The sequence below is a fragment of the Phalacrocorax carbo genome, chromosome 2, assembly GCF_963921805.1.
Source record: "Phalacrocorax carbo chromosome 2, bPhaCar2.1, whole genome shotgun sequence".
NCBI classification, from domain to species: domain Eukaryota; kingdom Metazoa; phylum Chordata; class Aves; order Suliformes; family Phalacrocoracidae; genus Phalacrocorax; species Phalacrocorax carbo.
In genome coordinates, this window is record NC_087514.1 from 155,955,331 (window position 1) to 155,982,258 (window position 26,928).

The following is a 26,928-nucleotide window of genomic DNA, read 5'->3' on the forward strand; positions in this document are numbered from 1 at the left end:
ACCCAGTTCTCCCAGCCTGTCCTCGTATGGCAGCTTCCCTGTCCTTTGATCATCTTGGTGGCCCTTCTCTGGACCCCTTCCAGCCTGTCCACACCCTTTGTGTACAGCGGGGACCAGAACTGTACACAGGACTCCAGGTGTGGCCTGACAAGCGCTGAGTAGAGAACCCAACAGTATCTGCAAACATTTTGGACAAGATGGAGCCAGGTTTTAGATGGAAATTGGTTTTGACCATGGCCAGTCAATCCTATTGATACCTGGTCCAGCTTGCTGCTGGCATTCACATCTTTATCTCAGATTTTAAAAAAGCAGGAAGGAAGCGAAGAGGCAGTGATTGGTGGGGGCTCAGCTGCCTGCCTGCTGGCAGGTCACAGCTGACTCTGCTGTTCTACACGTGTTCGCTGCCTCTGCTAATCCCAATGGGCCGAAGCAATTTATTTTCCCATTCCCTTTTTGTAAACCATCCATTGGCAGCAGCCAAAGTCAATCAATTGCTTCCACCAGAGCTCACAGCACAGACAATGGTCATACAAAGCAAAGAGAGTAAAAAATGACAGAGGGGGAGTGCGGGCAGCTAGGGATCACACACAGAGCCTGCTGCTCACAGCCAGAGGTTCCATCAGCCCTGCAACCTGTGACACCCCCATGTTAGTTGGTGCCAGGAACCCAGGCAGCCCCATAGCCCACTGAGGGCTGAGGATCATCACCTTCACAAGCAGAAGCCTTCTGGTCCAGCTAAGAGGCAGGCCATGGAAAAACACACTGGAGAGTTGGAAATAGGGGCAAAAGCCATCTGTAGAAGCAGCATTCCTTTTCCTTGAAAGCAAAGACCGTCATGTACCATCTTTCATTATTTTCCTTTGGGCTAAAGGGAAATTGTGAAAGGTCTGCTTCACGAAAAAGTTGTCCTCCAGTGAAACCATCTGAGAGTAAGACAGTGAGAGACCCTTGCTCCTACATTGCTGTTCTTTTACAACCAAAATATCCAGGGGTAAAGTAGCAATATAAAGAGGGTAAGAGTGATTTTGATAATGGACCTCGGTTTTCCTCTTTTCCTAAAAAGGAGGGTGAAGTACATTAGAAATGTACCGCATATCTGCAGTAGCTGCATAGCTGCTCACCCTGCACCACCCCAAAGGCAGCTGCCCTGCACTCAAATATATAATATCACTGAAGTGACACAGTGGTAATTGCATAAAAGATATTGGTATGGCAGAAAGCAGTAGTGTACCTCACATTAGGGAGATTATAGAGGGAATTTAAGCAATTAATAACTACGAAGTTTTTATTTACTTCTGATCCAGAGCTTAAAACTTGAGCTTTTGAGAATTATCAGTGAAATTTCATGGTAACAAACTAGAACCTGTTCTCAAATTATTGAGAAAATGCCACTGAATATCACACTAGAGTATTGGACTGGATTGAGTCGGGCAGGTGCGTCTTTGATCACACTTTTTGAAACAAGGTTTTCCAAATATTCCCCCGACACAGCTCAATCCTATAAGCATGGATTAAAAACATGAAATTGTACTGCTTCTTTAAAAAACAGCGCACCTCTGTTCTTCTTAAATATGGAAGGGAATGGGAACGGGAGCATGTGATCAGCATGTGCCTTGTGAAAGTTTTGATTGATGTGAAAAGACAACCATGCTACAGAGCACATACTTATCTCCATTGTGCTGCTTTCTTGGGCTATAATCTCATCTAATTTTGCATCTAATTTAAAGGACCTCCACAGGTGGTTCAGCAAATGCAAGTTATGGCATGAACACAGCCTCTCAGTTGCTTTCTAAAAACATTTAATTATTGCCTCTCATGTTTATTTTGCGCAGTGAACAGCAGCAAGCACATAGTGAGAAAATACCGTGGGCACCTTCGAACAAAGATTGAGTCTGGAGAAGGAACCATACCCGTCCGGTGTCATAACGCAGCTCAGACGTGGGATGGCGTGTTGCTGGGAGAGCAGCTCATCACCATGTCCTGTACAGACAAAATCGCCAGGTACCGTAGCACCTGATGTATATACATTGCAAAACTCTTTGCATGTGGAAATGAATTTGATGCCACAGAGGACTATGGCTACTAGTGGGGAATGACTAGCAGGTGCTGACAAACCCTGTGGAAACAAAGACCTCCTTTGTATGCAAAAACAGACCATATAAATAGGATGGAATGTAAATAGGACATTTTCCCAAATTCTCCATGGGTCGTTAGTTGCTTTTTACAGTGTGACAAAAATATAAACCCTCTTTGCAGCATTTTTGCCAATAGAATTTCAGTGTGCAAATAAAATACATCTACTCTGCTCTTATTGGATCATTTACCACAAAACTTGCAATCCAACCATCATGCAGATAAACTTAGCTCATCTGCACCCTATTAGATAAAGTGCCCTAAAAGCTGCTAGAAATATTTCTACTATCTTGAATGTCATTGCAGAACTTTCATGTCACAGCCCCCTCTTTGGCTTCCGGCTCCGTCCTGTAAACACAACATATATTTATATAGAATAATTGCTGTATAATAAATATTTCATAATTATTCCATGGTGGCATATAAAATGTAAACACATTCACCATTCTCAATTTAGGACATTGACTAATAGCAAGTGATGGTTATCACAAACTGAAAACAAAGTGTGTGCGTGTTTGGATGCATGCTTATTATAATATTAGTATATATCTATACATGCATGTATACTTATGCTCATAATTATATATATTATATGCAGTAGCTATAGATGCAGTTCTACATGTAAAATTCATTGCATTACAGCTATTAAAATGTAAATGTTATGATCAAATTCACACAGAATGGTAGGCCTTGGAAGGGACCTCTGGAAATCATCTTGTCCAACCCCCGTGGGGTTCTCTGCTGTGTATCATGCCCAAGAACTCGGTTAAATTACACCAGCTAAGAATTTGGCCCAGTTATTAAAGGCCAATATAAATATAATCCTACAAAAAAGCATAAAGTTTTTGTTTAATGCAAATGCATAAATCCTGCTCTTAGCTTCAACCGGATGACCTGCTGAAGTTAAATTAGTCTGTAGGCTTAGCAATGCCTGCCATTTTGGCACAAAAATGTATGACTGAACCAGCAAATGGAAATACTAACAGACGCACAAAATCCACCCTCTGCTAAGTGTAATTGTCACAACTGTTGTGTTTGCATGAAGGATAAAGAGCAACTTCTGCCATAATGTTTTCATTTATTCATAAAGAGATAACAGAAAACCCGAACTGTTTTCAGTGGATCTCCCACACTGATTTTAGATGTAGTTGGGTTTTCCAAATTCAGACTTATATGGACTCAAAAAAAATGTAAGTTCAAGACTGGAAATACTGCACTCTCTGTGGCTTTGAATGTCATTAGCCAGTGAATTAAATATCAGCTTTGCAAACAGTATTTCATTTGCTGTTGATGGGGATGTTGACTGTAATGCACAGTCTCAGAAGTTGGGTTTTCTCCAAGCGCATCTGCTAAGCACTTTCGGTGAATCCTTTCTTTGTTTCCACGCATCTAACAGCATTCAAGTCTGTGAAGAAAAAAAGAGTCTACCAAACAGTTTTTCCAGGATAAAAAAATATTGCAGCTTTCATCTTTGATATTATTATTGCAATGATGTATGAATTATTGCAAATGTTGTTATTTATTTGCACTGTAACTCAAATGGGCATGGGATTTTCCTAGACAAAAAAAAAAAACAGCAATTGTTATTCCCTGCTTTGAACAGCAGATGTTTATTCTCAACAGGGACAGTTAAAAGCTCCGAGGCTAGAAAAGGAGTGGAAAAAGTATCATCTGTAAGAATGGTGGTAGTGTTGTGACACTACAAACGCTTCAGAAGTTTGGATAGTTGCATGTTGCATTGCACCGAGGAAATATGCAAGACATTTTACAGAGCAAACAGCCATGCATGCAATGATGGGTCCAGTTAAAGGGTTGCTGTGGTGTGCCAAAATCAGCCGCCAGTGCCTCAGCTACGGGTCCCAAAATCCATAGAGTTTCAGTAGTTTGATTTAGTTGGGTCTTTTTATTTAACAGGGCATCTCAGACATTCCCAACCTAGCTGGCCTTTCTGACTGCATCTTCTTGACAAATTTCCTAACTCTGTGTGTGTTCCAGCGGATCTGCTGGCATCCGGCGCCGGGAAGCTCCGCTCTGTCCCACCACGAAACACAACACTTCCAAGTACCATGGGCTCCTTTGGTCAGCTTAAGAGCTCTGGTACAGGGAAAATTGGTAGAAACACTGCTGAATTAGGAGATAGAGAAAAGATCAAGTAAGCTTGGAGGTTCAGAAATGGATGAAGGCTTAGAGTTTCAAGGAACAAGGAAAGGTCGTTCATAATAAAGGGGAAGGATAGAGATGGGAAATTATCATAGTAGAGGTTATTTGTGGGTCTGGTGCAGGCAGCACTCATAGCTAAAAGTGACGGAAACCAGATGAGAGACTCAGACAGGGATTTTGAGGAGAAAAATTCAAAGTTATTAAGTAGAGAGTATGGAGTTGAATGTTAAAAAAAAAAAAAACCCAAACCTTTCATAAGGGAAACTGATAAAGGTAAATGGAGTCCAGAGACTGCTGGTGGCAGTGCCATGATGGCATGTACCATGAAGGGTCTAAAAGCTTCTGGAGAGAGTGCTTAAGGCTATCTAGGGATGTTCCCAACCTCGGCTGCACTTGGAGGTCATGCCTTTCCCTTCCTTCCTCTCTTGTGGTTACATTGTGAGACCTGGTTCTGCAATTTTATTTCCACCAGGCTCCTAATTACGTATATCTGTGGCATGACTTCAGCTCTAGTTCACAAGTTCTAGTTTGAGAATCACTGTGCTAGTGGAAACAAAGCACCAGTACTGCAGGAAATGTTCACAACGCCAAATCTTGCATGGCAGAAAATAAGAGGTCCCCTCAGAGCTGGTCACCGATGACAATTTTGCCAGAGATTTTTGGCTGCTATAAATGTTATGTAGAGCTTGGCAAGGAGTGGTGAGAAGATATAGCATATTCAATAAACTTTATCCCAAAAATCAGTTTACCACATTAAATATGATTTACAATCAATTTTTTTCCTTCTTATTCTCACCTGTAAGAGGAAGAATTCAAAGTTCTCTTCACCTGACCTTCGTTTCACCACATATGGGGCTGTTTTCTGCCTTCTTCACCACTGGCCATAGAAAGTACAGTCAGGAAAGTTGTTCAGTGGATGAGGAGATTGTGGTGTGAAGGACCTTTCCCCGCTCCTGCCCCACTGAAGAGATCAGTAGCTGGTTTCTGTGCCACACTTCAGACTCCTGATATTTGCTCTACCACATAGACAGTTGACCCTTCAGATGTTGGATGCAGGACTCTGGTTGCACATCATCTGGTCTTGTCTCTCAATGAGAAAAAAAGATCTCTGAAGCAGAAATTCATATTTATATAAGCAAGATTTGACAAAAATCTGGCATGTATTTTATTGCTTGAGAAAGCCCCTCAGGAGCACTGGGCTATTAGGGAATGTTTCCTCTTGAGAACCTAGGCAGTAGCTCCTAAAATATACATCATTTTGCATTATTTGCACAGGACATTGTTATCAGAATATCAAACACCCAAGCACAGAGAGAGTTACTCAGAAAAGTGAATAATATTCTATAAATCATGTATCTAACGATTTATGTTCTCTCTTGCTCACAGGATAGCCATAAGCAGAGAGTGGTTTAATCAGATTTATTTGTTATTCAAAGGCATTTAGCAATTGTTATTACTATCACCACAAGTTTGAGAGAATTTGATGCTTGGTATGCATTATTTGGGCTCTGTGGCTGTGTTAAGATTGCAGGATAAACAGCCTGGTATCATACCTATTCCATTACTGAATTAAAGCGCAAACACTTCTGGCATGAATACTCAAGTTATTTGGCTCAGGCAGGGAATTACGAGGTGAAATTCTATGACTGCATAATAAAGGAGGTCAGACTAGATCTTGGTGGTTCCTTCTGGCTTTAAAAACCTATGCATTTATACGTGCAAATTTAAAGTTTGGGCTCTGTGAATCCCCAAATAACCCACCCTAAGAGAGCGATAGCTTTTACACTCAGAACTTTGCTGAGTCTTGCAGTGCAGCTGAAGTGAGTTCAGCTTCTCAGTGCCATAGATTTTAGGATTAAATCACATTCTTTAGACCCAAATTTCATTAGCTACACTAACACCTAAGTTTTCAGCCTCCATTTTCCTCTGTAATATACACTGTATACGCTTGTGAAAAAGCAGCAATATCATGAGCAAAATAATTTTTAAAATTATCAGCTGTTTGGGGAAAAATTTGTGTCATTTAACATGTTCTTTGTGCTAATCATAACCTATATTAAGACCTGTATGTCAGCACAGACATCACAGCCCTAAGAGAATTTAGGCTTTTTGTGACAGCAAACCTGTTCATACAATGGGCCACACTAAATCTCTTCATCTCCCTCTCTCACACTAAGGCTGGATGCAGGAGCAGCTCATACCTTTGCTTATTAGGTCAGTGCAAGGTTACTATTATAATTGCTTATTAGGTCATTAGCAATGCTGCTTGTGGTGGAGGTCTCTGCAGTTGCTGTTCACGAGCAAATGTTTGAAGGAAAATGGACACACAGGCATGCTCACACACACGCTCAAGTGCACACATTTAGGTAAAACCAAGGATATCTCTGTAGTTCAGCTCCTCTTTGAGGATCTAAATGCAATGACCAAACATTAGGAAGGTTCAGCACTAAATTCTGCCTTGGACCCTCAGAAATGTTCACACCAGTGAGGACCAGTGAGCTCAGGTTCCCACTGGCTGCGAGGCAAGCTTCATAGCATCCCTGTGGTGCCCTGGGGCCTCAGGGACATGGGCACTCTGTTTGCATGCCCTCCAGCGACATGGTATCCAGCTGCTCAAAGCCAGCCCAGCGCTGAGCCTCTCCTCTCCCTTGTACAACACTGCTGGCTTCCCGCAGCACACAAAGAGCGTACAGGCATGCCAGATTTGCAGGTGATAGTTCACACAATCAAATGCATGCATATATAAATAAAGATTTTCAAATGCCTCTATTCCTTATTCCCACAGCAGAAGAAATATGAAAGACTAGACAAAATATTAAATAATCATGCACTTCTCTTACTCAAGTCCCTCTGGATAGACGTGTAGGGGAAAGTCAGAGTCTGCCCCAGAGTATGGAAACCTCCTTCACTTCCATAAGGTTTGCCCTCTGATTCATGGAAACACTGAGCTTCAGGCCAGCCTCCTTCCAGCACAGCTCATCCCCACCATGCACCTGGTTTGACAAAACATCAAGTGCCTGAGTCCTTTCTCCCATGCAGAGAAACTGGAGACATTATTTCTCCCAGCATCAACCAGTCCAAAATAGGAGGGCGTTCCCACACACACACATAGCTGCACAGAACGCTTTAATGATTGCCATTGCCTGTGCCTTGGCAGACAATTGCAACGGCGCTGGGAGCACGTGCAGGAAGCCACCACGGCGCTCCACAACACAGCAGGCCCACAGGATAAACAGGCGTTCCCTTGTCCTATGTCCTCACATCGCCTCCACTGCCATGCACCTGCAAATTGTTTTGAGGATCTTGATCCAAGCACTCATCACTAAAGTTTATTTACAAAATCAGTTCTTATCTGTGTGTCCTATTAGGGACTGACTTGTGCAGTGCACTGCTTTTCCCCAAGGCCCTCTTCCTGGATAGACCTTAGCAAGGGGACTGGAGACCTTAAGCCATGGCTAAGGTAGAGCATGTTCACACTCACTGGATATCTAGCTGATGGGTTTACTTTGGAGAGATGCCAGCTTTCTGTACATCAAGCTTGCATCTACACAAAGAGTGTAGAGACATATTTGTAAATGCATGAACTGTGACACACATCCTCTTTCAGAAGTGGACATCTGCAGTTCCCCTTGCAGGGTGCAGGCTTGGGGAACGTACTGTGCAGGGTGCAGGATTTGGAGGGAACAATCCTCATAAACACTGTCTTTATACATCAAATAAAAGCCAGAATTCGGTGGTTTTTTTGTAAGCTCTGGCCTTAAAATTGTTTTCTTACTACCGCTTCTCAAAAGGTCACCTTTAAAAGACTGTGTATTTTCTTGCCATCAGGTTAATGGTCATCCACTTCCTTGTACTTCACAAAAACAGTGCCATTAAGCCCAGATGTTAAATAAGACCTTGAACATCTAAATTATACCTCACCTGTGAAATGACACAAACAATGAGGAAGGACCTCCAAACTTTGCATTACAGCATTGACAGTCTATTCTTGTCCCGTGGCTAAGGTTTGTGGATTATTTGGGCCCACGAGCTAGATAGTAGGAAGGAATATTTATTGAGAATATGTTCAGACTACTTCAAGGTAATGTAGTCTTAAGGCACTGTTTCAGGATTTAGCAGTGGGAGTCTGGAGTAGCATTTTACAAGATGATTTGAGCACGTTAAGCTGTATTTAAATGTAGCATATAAAAATGCAAAACTAGAAGTCAGTGTTGGAAATTGGCGTTCTTAGATCTATTTTAGTGTTAGCCTGTCGACCAGAGCCATTGTTAACAGAAGACTGAGCTGACAAGGTAACTCTTAAGAAAAGCTACTTCAAAGGCTGCATATTAATGTAAATGAAAATCAATTAACACAGCCAGATCTTCAATTAGAGATGATTTGTGCACATGATTTGTAATTCTCTCTCTTAACCCCTTTCTGTGTGACTGAGATTTCAATTTCAATCTTTCACCACAAGGTATGTTCCAGAAAACATATATAAACCACCTACTGTTAAAATACAGATCAAAAACTAATGCACTAGTTCCAGTTTCCAAACCAATAATACCTAAATGGTCGTATAAATGGGAACACCACAGGTGTTCTGCTGAGCACAGGCCACCATGAATAAGAATTTATATTGTGTGAAGTGTAGCTGGAAATATTGGTAATAGAAACTGTGGTACAGGAGATTAACAACACGCCAAGCAGGTAAGATGTAAAGCTCTTAATAATGACCAAAAAGAAGTATCTTCTATAAAAAGCTTTCACAAAAAAAAAAAAAAAAAAAAAGCTTTTAAATTCATCAGCAGTGCTTGTTAATGGGTGAGGTTTCCAAAGGTCCCAGGGAGACACTTCAGTCTCACCAAGCTTCAATGGAAGGTGAACACAGTTCCCTGAGATGTTTTGAAGCACCATGTGAATTTCTCCATATCTCAGAGTGTCGGCATTTGGCTTTGAGTAATGCTATGTACAAACCCATGCTGGAAATACTCAGCAAAGGGTCTCCAGGTGTCACACCACATCTCAGCAATGGGCGAGGAACCACATGCTGACCTGAGCAAGGCTGCAGCCCTTTTCACCCCTGTGGGTTTGCCCCCAAGCCCCCTCCTCTGTATTTTTGTTATCCATATTTCAGTCGGTTCCAGGGAGGAGCCGCAGCCAACTCCTGTGATGAGATGATGCTACAGCATGCAGGTGTGGAGGCTGTGATGTGGTTATGACTTGGGGGCACATTTCCCTGCACACCTCAGCGGTGGTCCTGGGCTGCCGGGAGCATGGGGGCTCTGCAGGGTCTCACCCCCCGCCCCTGCCTTGTCCGGGGCCGGGGGATCATGGCATATAATTAAAGAAAGGCTGCTTGCTCTGGGATGCCTCCCAGCTCATTGCTGGTATTTCCATGATTGACAAACAAGCAAAAATATATTTATTCAGGGATTATCTATATTGAAAACTGGATGCGGGATTTTGTCTTTGTAAACAGTGCAGTAATATCTGCTGTTTGAACAGAAAGAAGGGTATACTTTCCTTCCATTTAAAGCACCAAAAGCTCGCATATTTTAGCGAAAAGGGGAGACATTTGGTTTTATTGATCCTGCTCGCTGAAGGTTTTGGGTTTTTTGAATAAGATCTGTGACTAAGGGAGCAGCGGTTTGATTTTCACTTTATTGGAAGGGTTATTACAAAGCGCACAGCATATAAGTTATTAGAGAGATGCATGCCCTGGAAAACAGCCCTTAAAATCTTGCACAATTAGGAAAATTCAGAACGATCCAGCATATTTCCTCATAGCGAGAAGAGTCACTTTGATATATTGAAGACACAAAATGTAACACTGCATTGCTCTGAATAAGAATTTTATTTTGAAAAGCCACATTCGAAGAGAGCTCTTTTTTACAGATGGGAACACAGCTACTTTGATGGACCTAAATTAGGCTACAGAGATATAGCTCCTTCAAAAATGAACACCCTTATTGATAGTTTCACTGTTTCTCAGATAGATCTTTCCCTATCATCTACCTACAAATAATCCCATAGATGTTCAGATATCAAAGGACAGCATCAGTACATTAGCTCTGTGTGTTGGTCAAGGGAGGAACAATACACAGGATAAAAGACCTTCCCCCAAATATTTGTCAGTTCAATCTATTGTTTATGCAAAATACTGAACTGGCTGCCCTCCAAGGTAGGTCTTTTTATCCACAGAGCAGAAGCAGAACGAGTAAATGAAAATTTCCCCCATCATTCATGTGCTTTGCTGTGCTCTGAAGGACAAGAGCAGCAGCACAAGGGTCTCATTTTGGCCAGCACAACACAGGACCCTTCTTTTCCTAGGACTTAGTGGGACTCATGCACATGCTTGGGGCTGCTTTCCAGAATGAGACAACTGGCCAAACGCTTCACCAAACCTGGGCTAGACTTGAAAGCAAAGTTCCTTCCCTACTTTTTCATCCCTCTTCTCTGAACGGATGCTGCCAAAACAGTGCTGTGTCAAACGGAGAAGTGGCCAGTGTACAGGTGGCAGTGCCATCACCCTCATCCCATTTCACTGCCACCATAGTGGACACCAGCCTTAGCGTTGCTCAAGGAGACCCCTCAAGAAGTCCCCACTGAATATTGCCTTCTTAGTGTCAGCACCTTCTCTGATTCTTTTGTCCTTCCTATCATAGGATGCTGTCTGGTTCTGGCACAGTGTCTTTTTAAACTGCCTTCTACCCATCAGGCACGGCTTGCTCTTGTGCCCTGTATTCTTTGTTATGTTTCTTCTCCCTTTGTTTTTTTGACTGGTCCCTCCATCCAATTTGTCTTGTAGCTATTTATACCTCGAAGTCAAAACCCACCATGACTGATATACAAGTTTCATTGCCCCTACACCTGCCTGGGTCTTATTCTAGGATGGGAAAATAGGGTTGTCTTGAGGAACAACTATTGTATCCAGAAGCCATGGACTCTAGCTCTGCCTCTGAATAATACAGCAAACTTCAGTAAATCTTACTGCCTTTCTCCCTTGATTCCCCAAGGTGTATAAAAATGGGGTTTTACCTCACAGCAGCATTATGAGGATTAGTTAAAGTTTATTAAATGCTTTTAATACATAAGGGATGATTTGATCATGCTTATGCTATGATTTCCAATTATGTAATTCCATTGACCTCTGAATTCTTTTTTACATTGGGATGAATATGTTCAGAATATCTTTAGAGAAATATCTCTAAACAAAAGGCTGGTCTATTGCAAAGAATTTAAATTAAATAATCATTATTACCTTGTAATTTATGATCTGAACATAATCCCCTATTTTGGTAAATAAAGCTCAGATGATCTCTTGTGATGTGCATATTGCTAAAATTCAAATATTGTTGAACATATGTTGTTTTTCTGTTTATCTGCTTTTTTGTCTCATTCCATCAAATACACAAGTTTGGGGTTTTTTTAAAGGAAATGTAAAATGTTGAAAACAACACTGATATCTTACAAGTTTCCATCTGGACAAAGATATCACTGCCTAATTTTTTTAGTCACTTTAGAAGCCGGTCAGAGGCATAGTACTGTTAACTGAATTCAATTCTATTTCTTACGCTTGCATTATTAATTTTGCATCATGATAAGATATTTACTCAAAGAGGCAGCTAGTTCTTTCCTTTAAAAGTGATGTTATTTGCAGGAATGACCACACTTTTTTTTCCTAAATGAAGTTATGCAAATCTGATCAACTAAAGTAAATGTTTCATAAAACCAATGACTGTTTAAATTGTGGGACTAAATTGTTTGTATATAAATATTACCTTTTATATTCCATTTGAGTTTTATGTAGATGAACACATTACTTTAATGACCTGCATTTACAGAGGGAGACAGGGAGAGTCTGACTCTGAAATCCTCAGCAGCCAGATGGCTGCCTTTTCTTGCATGAGATTAAAAGATGTTTCTCATTCACAGCCCTGCTTCGGAGGCAAATTAATATAGCCAGCTAAATTGCTTGTGTTTTTGGAATAAAATTTAAAGAGAACTTTTTAAAGCAATTGGTGTCACAGGTTCCTAGAGCAGATTGCTCTCCAGGTACAGCATGCTGGCTTTAAACATTCAGTAATTAATGGAAAGTATTCCGTGTTAATTGACTGCTTCAGGAAAGGGAAATATAATGACTCCTTATTAATCATGAAAAGAGGCATACAGCACAGAGGCACTGCAATAATTGCACTAACGGTTGAGAAATGTTAATTAATGAAAAGAACAATGATGTAAGAAATTAGCTACATAATGCTTGCTGCTGATGAAGATTGTGCTTTAAACACATTATTTAGCATGGCAGCCACTGTATGTTGCCTTAAATAGCAGGCACCTCTTACCCTTTCCTTCAGTCAGCTACAGAGTTCCAAATCTTGCCGGTGTTTTGGTTTTTAATGAGCCAAAAGACACTCTCCAAAACTACATTTTCTCAAGTGTTTTCAGTTTGAACTCCTGAACTCAAAACTATTCAAACAGATTGGCAGCATTCGACTTATATAAAAATATTATCCAAGTGTAAGAGAGCATGTTAGTGTTTGTGTGGTGGGGAACAACTTCTTGTCAGATGGGCTGAACTAAATGCATTTACCAAGAAGGTAACTGCATCCTGACTCTTTGCCCCTGTTTAATTTTTCTACTTTTTAACCAATTACCTGCCCCCTGGAGAATTTAGAGCGAGCATCCTGTCATATTTGTGCCTATTGTGATGTAGAAATTCATAGACTATGAAAAGTTCTGGTAACTAATCTAACAACAGTAGTATGGAGCTCACGGTCATTAACAGATTGAAGGCCCCAAGGTTTCCACCATTGCTATGTTGCATCTTTAAGACAGCAACAGGGTGAGATGTGTTCATCACTCTAAACACTTTAGAGCAGGTCAAACTATTGGTAACAAATAAATTGCCTAAAAGAGTAGCTATTCAGGACCAGGATTTCGTTCTTATGGATGTCTTCATACTTGCTTGATCATTTGTGCAAGGAAATGTCAGCCTGTGAGGCTTTCAAAAATTTTTCACAACAATTTTGTGAGAATTTTGGCCACCCAAGTCACATGTTATCTTGGCTGTATAGCTAGGGGATGGTAGCAACGTACAGCAAAGGGTAAATAAAGGTAGAATAACAAAAGCTCTCATTTTAGGTCTACCATTGCAAGTGTAAAATTATAGATGCAGAAAAAAATTGAAATTCTGTTAAAGACATGCTAACTGAACATTCATCAAACACAAAATGCTTTATAAAGAATAGCTCTCAACAGGAGGCCTCTATAATAACACAAGACAGAATTATGTCCCTTAAGTCAGTGGCATCACAGTAATCTAAAACCATCGTAGAGGGGGATTCAGTCCACAGGTATATAATCACCCAATAGTACAGTGTTTCACACATCACAGGACAGGGACAGGAATAGTTTCATCCCACATCCCTCCAACCCATGTGCTGGCCTTTTTCTTGATTTTCCCAGGGCAGCTCTCTTGTGGCCATTTTTCCACCCACGTGTTTTATTGCTCCTGAATTTCTTTTCCAGGTGGAACATCCTTGGGCTCCAAGGTGCTCTCCTCAGCTCCTTCATCGAACCCATGTACTTGCACAGCATCATTGTGGGAAGCCTCTATCACACTGGTCACCTTTCCCGGGTAATGAGCCATAGAATAGAAGACATTGGTCAGCTGCCAGCTTCATACCGGCGCAATCAGCTGCTTCTCAGTGGTAAGCAGACACCTGCCTGCAAGACAAATGATCCCCTCTCCCATCACTAATTGTGCTGGTCACCAACAGGAAAGTTTAGTTGTTTGTAAGTAAACCATTAGCTCATGCCTTCTTTCTTTTCCTGCAGAGTATGAATGTGTAGAATGAAGAAATGGATGCATTTAAATCCAGTTCCTTTTTCACACGCAGTGACCACAAAAAGGATCAGTACTGGAGATAAGCTGACTAGGAAAACAAAAGCTGTACAAAGAATGCTCAAAGTGAAAAAAGTGTATGACTAAGAAAAAGATTTCTAAAAACCAGGGAGGAAGTTTTCAGTAAATCTTAGGTTTAACTCTCTCCCATCCCACTCTCCCTCACCCAGTGAATACACGTATGTGTGGAGTTAGGAGAACCAGCCCTAGCATCTCTGCCCCATGCATGCAGCCCCACCGCTAGTGCCCCTTGCTTAGAGCCCCTACTCCTTCACCACTCGCTAGCCACTGTGTTTGGAGCAGAAAAGGGCTGTTCATTCATGCAGGAGACCCCGCCTGCTCAGCAGACCTCAGGGAGGCATTGCTGCTGTCTGACAAGGCTGCTGCCTGTCAGGTGAGAATCTCCATGGTTTCCAGCTGTCTTCTGAGCTACTTTCACTGTCACCACTTCTCTTTCCCAGCCCCTGTCCCTACCCCAGGTCTCTGGTCCTTTCTTCTCTATTCCCGACTCCCACTTCCTTGAACCCCAGCCAGGCAGCAGCTGTCTGGCCTCATCCCAGCAAAATCCCAAAAAGTCTTGAATGCCTTCAGCTCCTTATGAAGCACGTGAGTGCTAAGGGCCACCAGTTCTGCACAGGAGTAGGCCCTTATTTTACTTTTTTAGACACTGATAATTGTTCTTCGGCAGGGTTCCCTGAGACACCAATATGGTGTCACGGCTACAGAGTTCAGAGGTTAGGAGGCTTTAGTGGAGTACACCATTACCTTTCAAAGTCCTCTAGGTTCCTCAGTCAGGAGAGTCATCTTTTATCCCTTATATAGTTCATGTTTTCTTTTTTTTTCTTTTTTTTAATATGTCCTTGTGACAAAATTAGTTTGTCTGAGGCAGAAGTGATAGTTTAGCCACTGGGGAAATTCTCAGGTTCTGTGTGGTTTAGTACATCTGGCAAGTGTAATGTACACGTACGTGTTATGAGGTGAGTAGGTCAAAAGGCTTATCCTTATTCAAACAGCTTATCTCCATTTTTTAACTCTTCAGTGCAGCTAGCCAAAGATTGTGCAACGCAAGTACGCGGGAAACTGGGCACCTAGGCTCCTGCCCTGGTCAGCATGGGCATGACTCAACCCCCTTTTCCTTCCCATGCCACATCATGGGAAGGAAGAAAGGACTTGCAGCTGGTCAGGAAAAATCTCCCCATCTCCTGAACCTGGCTGTTATTTTGGCAACACACCCCTGTCTGCCAGAAGCCTCTGCATCTCCCACTGGGGAAGATGATCTCATACTCTGCCAGCCCTAACTCATTGTAAGTCCACCCATACATTAAGATCAAAATCACACCCTCTTTCAATGTGTCTGCAGGATGTACAGGGAAACCCTCTTGAACTGTTGAAGGACTGAAAACACAGTAAGTGATTTAATGAAAGATTTAACCACCGAGCAGCTATTGCTTTGCTGGGTTGCCCTTACAGAGGGTTCATAGTTGGCCCAAGTGTGTGTTTATGTCCAAGAGTCATTGCCAGAGATTTCAAGGGAGTTAGAAATGCATCAGAGGGGCCCTTGCGTTGCTTTAAATATCTGTATGTTTCATGGCTGGCTTCCTCCTTCCAGAAGACCTGTTTGGAAAAGATTTCACTTTGCTTTCAGTTGTGTTTGTGGGTTTTCTTCAGCCCAGGAGAAGGAGTGGGAGGAATTTGTCTCTCTCTCTCTCTCCACTGTTTTTGCCTCTAAAGCCATTATTTGTAATCTTCCCTCCCCCACAAATCTCAGGAAGGCAATACTGCTTAAAGCTTACATTGTTGAGGCTTGTGCTGCTTTTCTCTTACCTGGAAAACCATGCCAACAGTATATCCAGTGACTAAGGAGATGGGCACCTAAAAAAAAGCCATACCAAATGCATTAGAGACTAAACCTTAGCAATCTCAGCCAGGTAACTCCACATCCCACACTCATCATCTGTGGCCTGGAGATCAGGCCAGCCACAGCTTCAAATTGCAGGAGTTCTTCAATTACAAGGATGCCAATTATTTGTCACTTGATCAAAACGGTACAAACATTCAAATGGAGGGGAGAGTCATGGTGTGTAATAAGATAACCTGAGATAACTCCTTGGCCCCACAGAAAAAAAATCAGTGAGGTTTTCCACCTACACCAGTCCCAGCCAGATGGAAAACCACTCATTCGCTGAGATTACTCTTGGGTGTATTTTTCAGAAGAAAGAAAATCCCTGTGTCATTTTTATTTCCTGTTCCCTTAACATTCTGAAGAGTATCCTGAAGAGGCATGAGGTTTTGCTAGGAGAGAGAGGAGAACAAGGACAGATTTCAGTTCATATCCCACAATTCTCAAGTTCATATTATTTGTACAAAGATTTGTCTTTTCCTTCCAGTTTCTACAGTCTCCTATTGTATTCTTTTTTGTGTTGGTTTTAAGGAGGATGTTTTACATAGAGGAGAGAAAATTATCTAGATTATTGGGTGTCACCTTTCAAATAAAATCAGAACAATTATTTTTCAAAAGAAAAACATGAAAAAATTGTTCAAAAACAACCATCAGAGAATATATCTAGGCTCTATATTTGCATCTGTCATGAGTCTCATGGTCTTTTCTTTAAAGCTTCTTCTCTTGCATTCGGAAAAATGATGTGAAAATATCTTCTACTTACCTAAATATGTGTACTTATATATGATAGCTGAGAAGAGAAAACATGTAAGGCAAACCAGCATGGAGAGATTTCCAGGCACTGGGGCAAGCTCCCGGCTCTCACAGTGGTCCACTGAGAGCAGAGGGAGGTCCCAGGCTGGCAGGGGTGTGCAGCCCCCATCTGATGGGCACCCACAACCTGCTTTGTCCTCTGTGCAGCCTTTCCTTCTTTTCCTCTGGTCAGTGTTTTCACAACATTTTTTTTTATTTAGTCGCCTGTGTAGCGCCCTTGCATAGCAGGGTGTTTGCTATTGTGGTTTTTGGCACTCAAGTCCTCTAAGCTTTTGGGTACTATCTTGACAGAGAGTGGCGCATAGTGTCAAACAGCTGATTTTGATCTGTTTGCATCTTGTTCTGTATAGAGGCATTTGAATAGCGCCAGAGAGCTATCTAATTTTCAAGCTTTCAGTTTATATCCTGTTGCCTGGGTGAACTGGAGTTTTAGATGCAGACTGATCTGTTATCTCGGGTAGGGGGGGCAGTGGAATTGAAAGAGGTGTTAATATGACATGAATGTGTTTACAAATCCTGGTTGAGGTTATGACTTAGCTGTAATTCTCTTCTACACACAGTAGCAAGTTCAGTCCCAGTGACTGAAATTATTTCTGCAATTCCAGCTTTGCCACTGGTACAAAGTGCTTGCGCCATGCAATTTTTCCCCTTCAGTAGCAACCTTTCTCTGTCTCTCTGTGTGCTCAGTCTGATCTGGCTCTTGCAGCTCCCTCCCAGAGCAGAGGGGACCACACTGGAAGGAGCAGAGGGAGCCTGTCCCTCACCAACATTTCTTCCCATGATGCTGAGAGGCCCCAGGCAGGGGTCAGGAGCTGCCTGCAGAGGCAGCATCTCTGCCACGGCTGACCATGCACAGCCCTGCACTGCTCTCTGGTCTCATTCAGGGGCTTAACAAGCTCAGCATGTTAAATGTAACAATGGAGGCTGGGCTCCCATCTCCTCCCATTCTGCCTGAGATCAGCAGATGCTTGTGGTGCGCAAGAAGTGGCACTCTGGAAAGGACAGGCTTTGATCTCTCTTCTTTAATCTCTTCCTCTCTGAACAGCCTGTATCAGTACTTCATCCCCTCTGCAAAAGTTCTTTGAAACCCTTCAGCAGAAAATGCAAAGGACCTTTCTGTGTTGCCATGTCCTGTTGCACCCAGGAGCAATGAAAGCAGGTCCCCATCAAGCTGTGCAAACCATGAGCTGTTGCTGGACTTGCTGCAGGCAAGGGTTGCGGTGGGAGCTGCCGTTTAGAAACAAAGGTCCAGCCCTGGCACTGGCCTATGTTGCGGCAGCCATGCCAGGCAGCCTCTGCCCACCAGCACGGTCCCCACCTGCCTGCTCACCACAGTGGCTTTTGTTGTCCAGGTTTGCAGGCTAATGGCCCACAGAGCAAATTAGTAGAGAGGGACTCGGCAGCTGGATCCAGACATATCATCCAATGTCAACTTTTTCCAAAATATTAAAACTGCTTCAGGTCACACTGTCTTTTCCAGCCTTAGAAGGTCCCAGTATTGATTCGTTGCTCCCAAAAGCACTAATGACCAGGACAAGGCAGAGCTTACTTGGTTGCATTTATCCTGTGCTGGAAAATAAACCAACCACTTTCTTTATTCCTCTTCTTTCCTTGCAAGGACTAATCCTTCCCTGGTTTCAGGTACAAGAAATGAGAAAGTGATGGGAGGCATGGAAAGGTTGAACTACACTAAATGGTTAAGAAAAGACAGGAATTTACCTGATTAAAAATAATTGTCTCTCATGTACAAACTGATATCTGATCTTGCAGCCCTGATCTGCGTTTAGACACAAGGGAGATCTTATCCATAGAATCATAGAATGGTTTGGGTTCGAAGGGACATGCCAAGGTCATCTAGCCCAACCCCCCTGCAGTGAGCAGGGACACCTTCAACTAGATCAGGTTGCTCAGAGCCCCAGCCAGCCTGACCTTGAACGTTTCCAGGGATGGGGCATCTGCCACCTCTCAGGGCAACCTGGGCCAGGGTTTCACTACCCTCATCATAAAAAATTTCTTCCTTATATCTAGTCTAAGTCTACCCTCTTTTAGTTTAATACTGTTACCCCTTGTCCTATCACAACAGGTCTTGCTAAAAAGTTAGTCCTCATCTTTCTTATAAGCCCCCTTTAAGTACTTAAAGGCTGCAATAACCTCTCCCTGGAGCCTTCTCTTCTTCAGGCAACCCCAACTCTCTCAGCCTTTCCTCATAGGAGAGGTGTTCCATCCCTCTGATCACTTTTGTGGCCCTCGTCTGGACCAGCTCCAACAGGTCCATGTCTTTCCATGTAGCCAGTGGACTCCAGTATGTGATTCAGATGTCAAAAACTGGCCATGTGAATGACACAAAGGTCATACAGTCACACCAGGTGACCAAAAATATCTTCATTGCAGCAGTCTAAAATTAAGCAAGATACATTCCAGTTAAAGATATCCATAATATTGCCATTAGGACACTAACTAGCTCTTGAAGAGATTGTTGCACCCATACAGTGTAGGGATCTTGCAGGCAGACACAAGGTATGGAGCAAGAGTTTTCTGTGTAGCTCTGTGATGTCTCTAATAAACTCTGTGATGATGAAGTGTATGTTTTGTGTTTTCGTATCCCCTGTTTGTACCACTTACAAGCCAGAGTTCCCATCACAGCAAAGGCTCCAGCAGTTAATTACAGGTAAATACACTGAACCTTGGAAAGGTCACCTAGAGGAACTCACAGCAAAAGCGCTTTGCTGCTTAGTTCCTTTTAAACACCAGTTATTCCATTAAAGCCTTTCTGAAAGATTTCACTCAGCAACCATAACACTGCTGTCAATACCACACGCTACAATCTAATGGCTTTCCTTAGGCTAACAAAAAGTTTGCCTGCAAGGTGGAAAAAGATCTATAGGAATTGCTAAATTATGTCTCTCTAAGGTACTCAGACTGGTAACATTTAACTGATGGTGACAACAGCATGTGCAGTGCACAATGTCAGCGTGTTCGCCCAAGGACATCTCATGTGCCACAATGATACACCACGTTAGCAGCCTCAGAAGGTTTCAAGAGCTGGATGTTACTGGTGTCCTTCTCTCCTGCCAGGGGTTAGCCATGCTGATGCTCGGCAGCCTGGAAAATCTCCCGGCTTCAGTGTGAACTGGATTGTGGGGAGCACTGACCTGGAGGTTATCAATGCCATGACAGGGAAGAGGACCTGCGGGAGTCCCTCACGGCTCTGCAAGCACATGTTCTTCACTCGGTGGGCAAAGCTTCATGGCAAGGTAGGTCTGATGCACTGACAGGACATTGCTACCAGCCCTAGGTGGGCTAGTCCTTACCCCAGAGTCAATCCTGTTTAAGCAATCTCATGACAAAACTTCAGCCTCCACAGGTGTCCTGTGTCCCTCCTGGTAGGACATGGGAGAGGACCAGGAGCCAAGAGACTGAGGGGTCAGCTATGGGAGCTGAGAGTCCGGAGAAAGCTAAGGGAGAAACCCAGGTGGGTTTGGAGGGGAGATGGGTATTCTGGCTGTCCTTGGCAATGGAGCCATGCTCAGATGAGCAGCCAAAAGCCAGGAGTCCATATAAGCACAACAAGGTAATTTTTAATGCATCTCACCCCAAATACCCCTTTGACTCTAAGGGGAGTATTCAACTCATTGTGTCTTAGAGGCCTGGGAGAAGTATTTCTTAACGTCTTGGAGGCATCTACCTCACTTCATTGTTCCACAGGGTCTTAGTCTCCCAACATGAATGGCTCCCAGTCTCACCCAAGCTAGCTGACTAAAGAAGGTGCTATGGATTGCCCACTCCCCTCCTCTTCCCCACTCTCCCAGATGTGCTGATAAATCCATAAAACGATACAGCTGCTCCTCACAAGGGGAGTGGCCAGGTGCTGAAGGCTCTCCAATTTCATGACACTCAGCAGCAGAATAATTTAATGGCATTAAAACTACAGGCTGTACTTAGTTAAAATAGCCACCACCCCTTGACAGCCCTCCTTTTTCTAGAGAAGACGGCCATAGACTCCCCTTATTTGAAATTACACCAAAATCAACCTGCCCTCACACTTTACTTCCCACTGACAGAAGACAGAGGCAGAACAGATGGATGGGCAAAAACCTCTAGGTTTTTGGTTCCTAGGGTGGAACCTAGGGCTGTAGAACATAGAGGAAGAAGCTTGATGTGGAATAAAGACATTTTCCCCTCATTATTCCTGGTTCCAGTCACCATTTGTCCTTTTGCCTGACCCTTCAAGGAGGTACTGGGGGAGAGGAGGACACAAATACCAAGGTGGTAAGCCTGACCCCACCACTTCCAGGAGAGGCAGCAGGAAAAATGTGTCTCTTAAGCTCATCTGCTTTCACTGCTAGAATATTAATTTGCTATAAGAAGGCTTGTTAAGAATTGTCCTGCAGTCCGTGTAGAGTGGGAGAAGACAAGGACAAGAAAAAATTATTTTATTAAGTGCCAAAACCTTTTTACTATTGGAAAACTAGTGGAAAAGAACAAGGCAGAGTAATGGCAGGGAAGACTGGAGCCACTTCCACCAATGAAGTCATTCAGGCAGGCAAAGGGACAGGCAGGGCGGGGAGGTATGAGGACAAGCCCAAAGGGGTTGTCCTGCTCTGCAGGAGACCGCAGGGAAGGAGGCTGGTGGGACTCATCCCAGCCCAGGCAGTAGCATGACCTGGCCTAGCAGAAACCCTGAGCCTGTGGGGAGCAGCAGGACCAGCCTGGGCTTCATGCCCAGGGCTCAGTCACAGTTTGGTGGCACAGGTCCAAGCCTGTTCCCTGCACAGCGGGTGGCATGGGAAGGGGGCTAGAAGCACTCCTGCTACCCTTAAAAGGGAGGGATCCTCATGGGAAAAAAACCTGGGATATGTTGGACCCCAGGGAAGGCCATGGCCAGGACTGTGGCTGGGAGAGCTCAACTGCACCTGGCTGGCACCAGGGATGGGGCTGGGGTGAGCAGGAGGGAGTAACTCATGGCCGAGCAGGGCATGATTCTTTTGACAAAACAAACCATTTGATAATGTCATCGGTGTCTACCTCTGGGTAACAAAGGAGCAGCTGGAGGAGAGCCATCACCAGCCAGGCCAGATCGTGGCCCATTGACTCCTGGGCTGGCAGCATCACCCTCCCTTGCTGGCTGGGCCAATACACCCTGTGGTTTGCCAGCGGCCACCTGGACCGGAGCAGCTTGTTTCAGGCTGTGCGTTCAACTTTTCCTTTAATCTGTCTTTCAGCATCTCTCCTTTTTAGAGAGAAGGAAAACAGTGCTGTTTGCTCTCCAAGGCCATGTTTTGAGGGTGCTTTTTCCTACAGGGTGCTATTTTCCTGGCTTGTAAATGCTGGGCTTTCACCCGCCTGCTTGCTCTAAGGCATTTTCCAGTCTTTGGTTTCTTTCATATAATGTCAAAGCCTCACCGCTGTTTTGGCACTGCTAAGACTTGGGCAGGTCAGAGGAGGTCGTTTATTTAGTCCTTAAGCAAAGCGAAGTGTGCATGCCACCACGTGTGTGCTCCAGGTGATGAGGGGCAGGGGACATGTGTTGCTGCCTCCCAAGGCTCCGGTGTCCTGGCAGAGCACTCAGTTTTCCCACAGCAGGCCAAATCTTGACACCTGATTTCTGCCCTGTCCTAGGCAGGTTTCACAGCATCTCTTATGATAACAGATTAAAGAGGGAAAAGGGGAGAGTGTGGGAGGGGGCCCTCCTTCTTGTGTCTCTTGGCATTACTTGGAAGCACGGAGCTGCTCCGCTTCCCAGGCTAATCTGAGCACATTTTTTAAAGATCCCCAGAAAGGATTTTTCCCTTTTGTTTTCCTAAAAATAATCTTGACTGAGAAGCAGGTTTTTGCCTTTGTAAAACACACCAAGATTTGCCATTGCCTATGCCCGCTCCAAGGCAAAGCTGTTTACCCTGTTCCTCTCTGCAACAGCTCCAAACCATGTCACAGGCATTTATTGCTTCCCTGTTTTTTTGTTGTTAAACCGAAAGCAAACACACAAAGCACAGTGATAGTTTGTTTGTTGCTTATGAAATGTAGACAGGAAGATTATACAGCTACTGTTTCTTTTGGCTTATTGCTTGATTTTTTTATTTTTTTTTTTTCCCCTTCTCTGATTTTTGTTCTGCAGCTGGGCACACGAATACCAAGCCATGGAGACATGCCATCGGTGTACAGTGAGGCAAAGCTGGTGGCTCAGACGTACCAGTCTGTCAAGCAGCAGCTGTTTAAAGCGTTTCAGAAAACCGGTCTGGGCACCTGGGTGAAGAAACCCCCAGAGCAAGATCAGTTCCTACTAACTGTATAAATCACTTGACACTTTTGCTACATGACCGGATCAAATCAGCTGGAGAGAAGGCTAGGCAGGATGCGTGAGCAGAGAGAATCGAAGCAGTTTGAGATTTAATACCAATCTCTATGGGAATATTTGCATTTAATTCTGTATTGGAAATACATAAATAGAAATGTGTCTAATGCACTGAAATTGACTTTAGAAAACTGCTTTTTCATTATTTTTTCCAAGAATGTACCTGCCCGAATTATAATGCCACCCCCACAAAGATTCTGCTTTTCATTGTTTATTGCTGTTGGCTATTACTGATTTGAGGCATTAGCAGGCCACCTGCCTGATCCAAAATAGAGTTTATTTTTCCTCACACAATTAGTGCAAGAGCCATCACTGAATAATGGAAAATAGTGAGCAAAGATTGAAGTACCCAAGGCACACGGCATGACAGCAGGTCTCAGAGCATCCATAATCATCCATGTCTAACCTCTATGCAAAAAACATCCGGTTATCTGCCTAAATCTGTGAGAAAGAATTTGGACCTCAAAGATATGCAGTGTTTTTAAACTCCATTTTCCACTGCTGGCTCTGAGCACAAAGCCAGGCGTCAGGTTTCCTTTGATTTTTACACTTACTCCCTCTGACGCCTTCAACAAACCACTTCCCACCAGATCTTCAAATCTGGCCACAATTTTTGCACGTTGCAGATTCTAATTATCCAGGCCCAGTTCATCTCACATGCCCTTTAGACATGAGCCAGAATGCAGATGCTCTTCAAGAGGGTGCTTCAACCCTGTGCTGCCTGTGGAGGTGCACAGGTCTGCAGGGCTGCCTGTGAAGACCGGTGTAATGAAAGAGGCGGCTCTGGAGCTTCAGGTGGCTGCCTAAAATCAGGCAGGCTGGAGCCAGGACCCAGAGCCTCAGATTTCAAAGCTTGTAAGGATCCACAGCTCTAAATTAAGTGGGTGTGATCTCAGGATGCTCTGTACCTCTGAAAAATCACTGGGTTGGGTAGCCATGACTAAGACATCCCAAACTAGAGAGCACATTTGATACTTTGCTCTTTCCTGCCTCAGTTTCTCCATCTGTCAAATGGGGATAATGATACTTACCTGCTTCACATCTAAGGAACTTGGCAGGAACAAAGTGCTCTGATCATATGCAACGGTGGTAAGCCAGATTATATTATTCTTGCCGTGAGTTTTACCTCCCCACATAATCCAACTGACATAAGTGCAGCAGATGAAACTACAGGCTTGGGCAAGGTCCTACTCAGTGTAAGAGCTTTCAGGGTCTAGCTCTGTGTAAATGCCAAGTATTGTTGTTATTATTATTGCTCATATTCATCTGTGGTTTGAAAAGCAGGTGGGTTTTTTTCAGTTAGGAGGCAAGTAGAACCCAACAGTTAAATATTTTCTTCGTGACTGTGGCTGGGTCTGATATAATCTCATCTTTGAACCATCCCAAACTTCATCAGAATGCAGAAGATACAGTCATGGGAGAACTGAGCTTTGACAGTCCCACTGCAGAACCAACCTTCAAATGCCCTGTATATTTCTTTCACTTTTGGGTTTTTAAATGACAGGATTTGCGGGTATATAACTACTGTTTTCTTTTTATTCCTGTGATTCTCTTTAAATCTGTATATAACATGCTGCTACTGATTTGTGATAATTGTCTTGGTATTTTCTCAGAACTGTCAAGCTGAGTTACTTTTCAAACAACACAAGGCTCATATTTTTCCATGTAATTTCCTTTACACGGGAAACTGTTCCTATCAATAAAGATAGATGCTCTTTGTATAGGATTTATCATGTTTGGAGAGCCATATACAGTAAATACATTGTTTATTGATGCCCACAATAGAATAGCTACAGTATTTTGATGAGATTTTATTTTTAGATTATAAAGTACAAGATGTACCTATAGTGTCTTGTATAAAAACAATTGTGATAAACTAGAATTTTTAAATTAGATAAAATAAAGCTCTCCCCTTCCAGAAACCTTTTCAGCAAAATAATACATTCCATATTAACTACCAAAAATATTTAAAAAAAATCCTTAGAGTAGAAATAGTTAAAAAAAAAAAAGAAACAAAAACCTGAGATGTTTCAATAATGGAAGCATTTTGCAGTAACCACTTTGTCAATACTTTGACCACATTGTCAGCTCTTCTGATCAACATTCAGAATATTTTTGGTACCTTCTGGAGCTTCCCAGTACCTCCACATGGTCCCATCCTCTAACACAGCCGGCACTGGTGCAGACCTCTGGTGTGACTCGGGCAGCAGAGGTGCCCAGAGGGGCAGCGGGGCTGCCGGGGGGTGAGGCCCATGACTGGAGGTACAGGAGAAGCTGTGGGTGGCACCGGCAGTGGTGGTCCCAGGGGCTCTGGCTGCTCCCACCGAGGGAGAAAAGACACAGGGCAAAACTAGAGGAGGACAAGGTTTCTCATGAAGAGATCCACAGGACAGGGAAGCAGTGTCTTCTACCTTTCCTCTCCAAGTTAGTCTTTAGCACACAAGAGACCTCAAGGCTCCTTATATCTCCCTTACCCCATCCACACTCCTCCAGCCCTGGCATGACGTCAGCTCAACTAATGCATATAGCTCCACAGGCCAGTGTTGCAGCTACTGTGACAAAAACTGTGCCTGGCTATTTTTAAGGACAAAAAGAAAAGTGTGGTGGGATTGAATTATCCTTTGTTGCAAGGAATACATAAATGCAATTCTGGGTTCAGCTGCCAGAACGAGATTAGTAGCGGGGACCAAACCGAGTCCCCACTGCGAGTGGGCATCAGCTGATCTCATTGAAGGCAATGGAGTTGCACCTGCTTGCACTAGGGTTGAATACGACCGTAAATGTCTACTTCTTCTCATTACGTGCAGCGATAGAGTGTGATGGGACCACACCCCAGAAGCACACAAGCTACACGCAGCATTTCCTGAAGCAAAGGAAAACTTGCTCAGTAGTAATTCTTTAGTGAAGATTCTGTACATAACACGCATGAGTGAATGGCAATACTGTACTAATGGATGTACATTTGTAATATTTGTAAAAAAAAAAAAAGAAAAAAGACAACAAAAGAAAATAAATCTGAATTTACATATGTGAATTTGCTGCTAAGTTCTGTAAATTGCACTTCAGTGATACCTGATAAGTGAATGTTTCTGTTAAGTGAATAAAATGCCAAGTAAAATTGTTCTTTCACTGTTTGTTGTCCATTTTTCATTGTGGCTTAGCAATCAATTTGAATGTGCTCCAAAATGCTAGTATGTATTTTTACACACACCTACTGTAGATCTACAGCCAACATGTTGTTATTCAGTTTGGATTTGACGTATCATAGGAATCACACACTTGTAAGGAGGGACGGGTGTGCCCACTCACGTAGAAGAAGCCATATGGGGACACAGTCTTATCCTGGACAAAGAGTGAACTGGATCCATCCCTAATTCGAACCTTCCAGGTTACTCTCAAAGATCTATCTTAATGAAAATTAAACACATCTTTGCAAACACACATTGCGTGGGACTTGCCGTATAATGCTGCTTAAGAAAACTAAAGCGATGGACAAAAGGTCCGTACATGTCTGCAGATTCCTTCTTCATTGGTGGAGTGCCTTTGGTTTATTCTTGTGTTAAACCATCAGTATTCAGCTACAGCAGACTGAAGTCACACTGAGCCCAAATGACACCATCCACACAAAGGCTTAACATGCATTATCGTATGAGCATCACCTGGTGCCTTGAGATTATT

At 43.2% G+C, this 26,928-nt stretch overlaps 1 protein-coding gene across 2 annotated transcripts in view; it reads left to right on the forward strand.

Annotated features, from left to right (window-relative positions):
• ADARB2 (adenosine deaminase RNA specific B2 (inactive)) overlaps positions 1-26,373 on the forward strand; it is a 322,814-nt gene extending 296,441 nt beyond the window's left edge. For both annotated transcript variants that reach the window (XM_064444990.1, XM_064444991.1), the window contains 4 exons: positions 1,833-2,001; positions 13,810-13,991; positions 19,974-20,152; positions 23,014-26,373. In XM_064444990.1, the coding sequence (XP_064301060.1) occupies positions 1,833-2,001; positions 13,810-13,991; positions 19,974-20,152; positions 23,014-23,190 (707 nt within the window). In that variant the 3' untranslated portion in view covers positions 23,191-26,373. The remainder of the gene's footprint in view (positions 1-1,832; positions 2,002-13,809; positions 13,992-19,973; positions 20,153-23,013) is intronic.
• Positions 26,374-26,928: the final 555 nt, after the last annotated feature.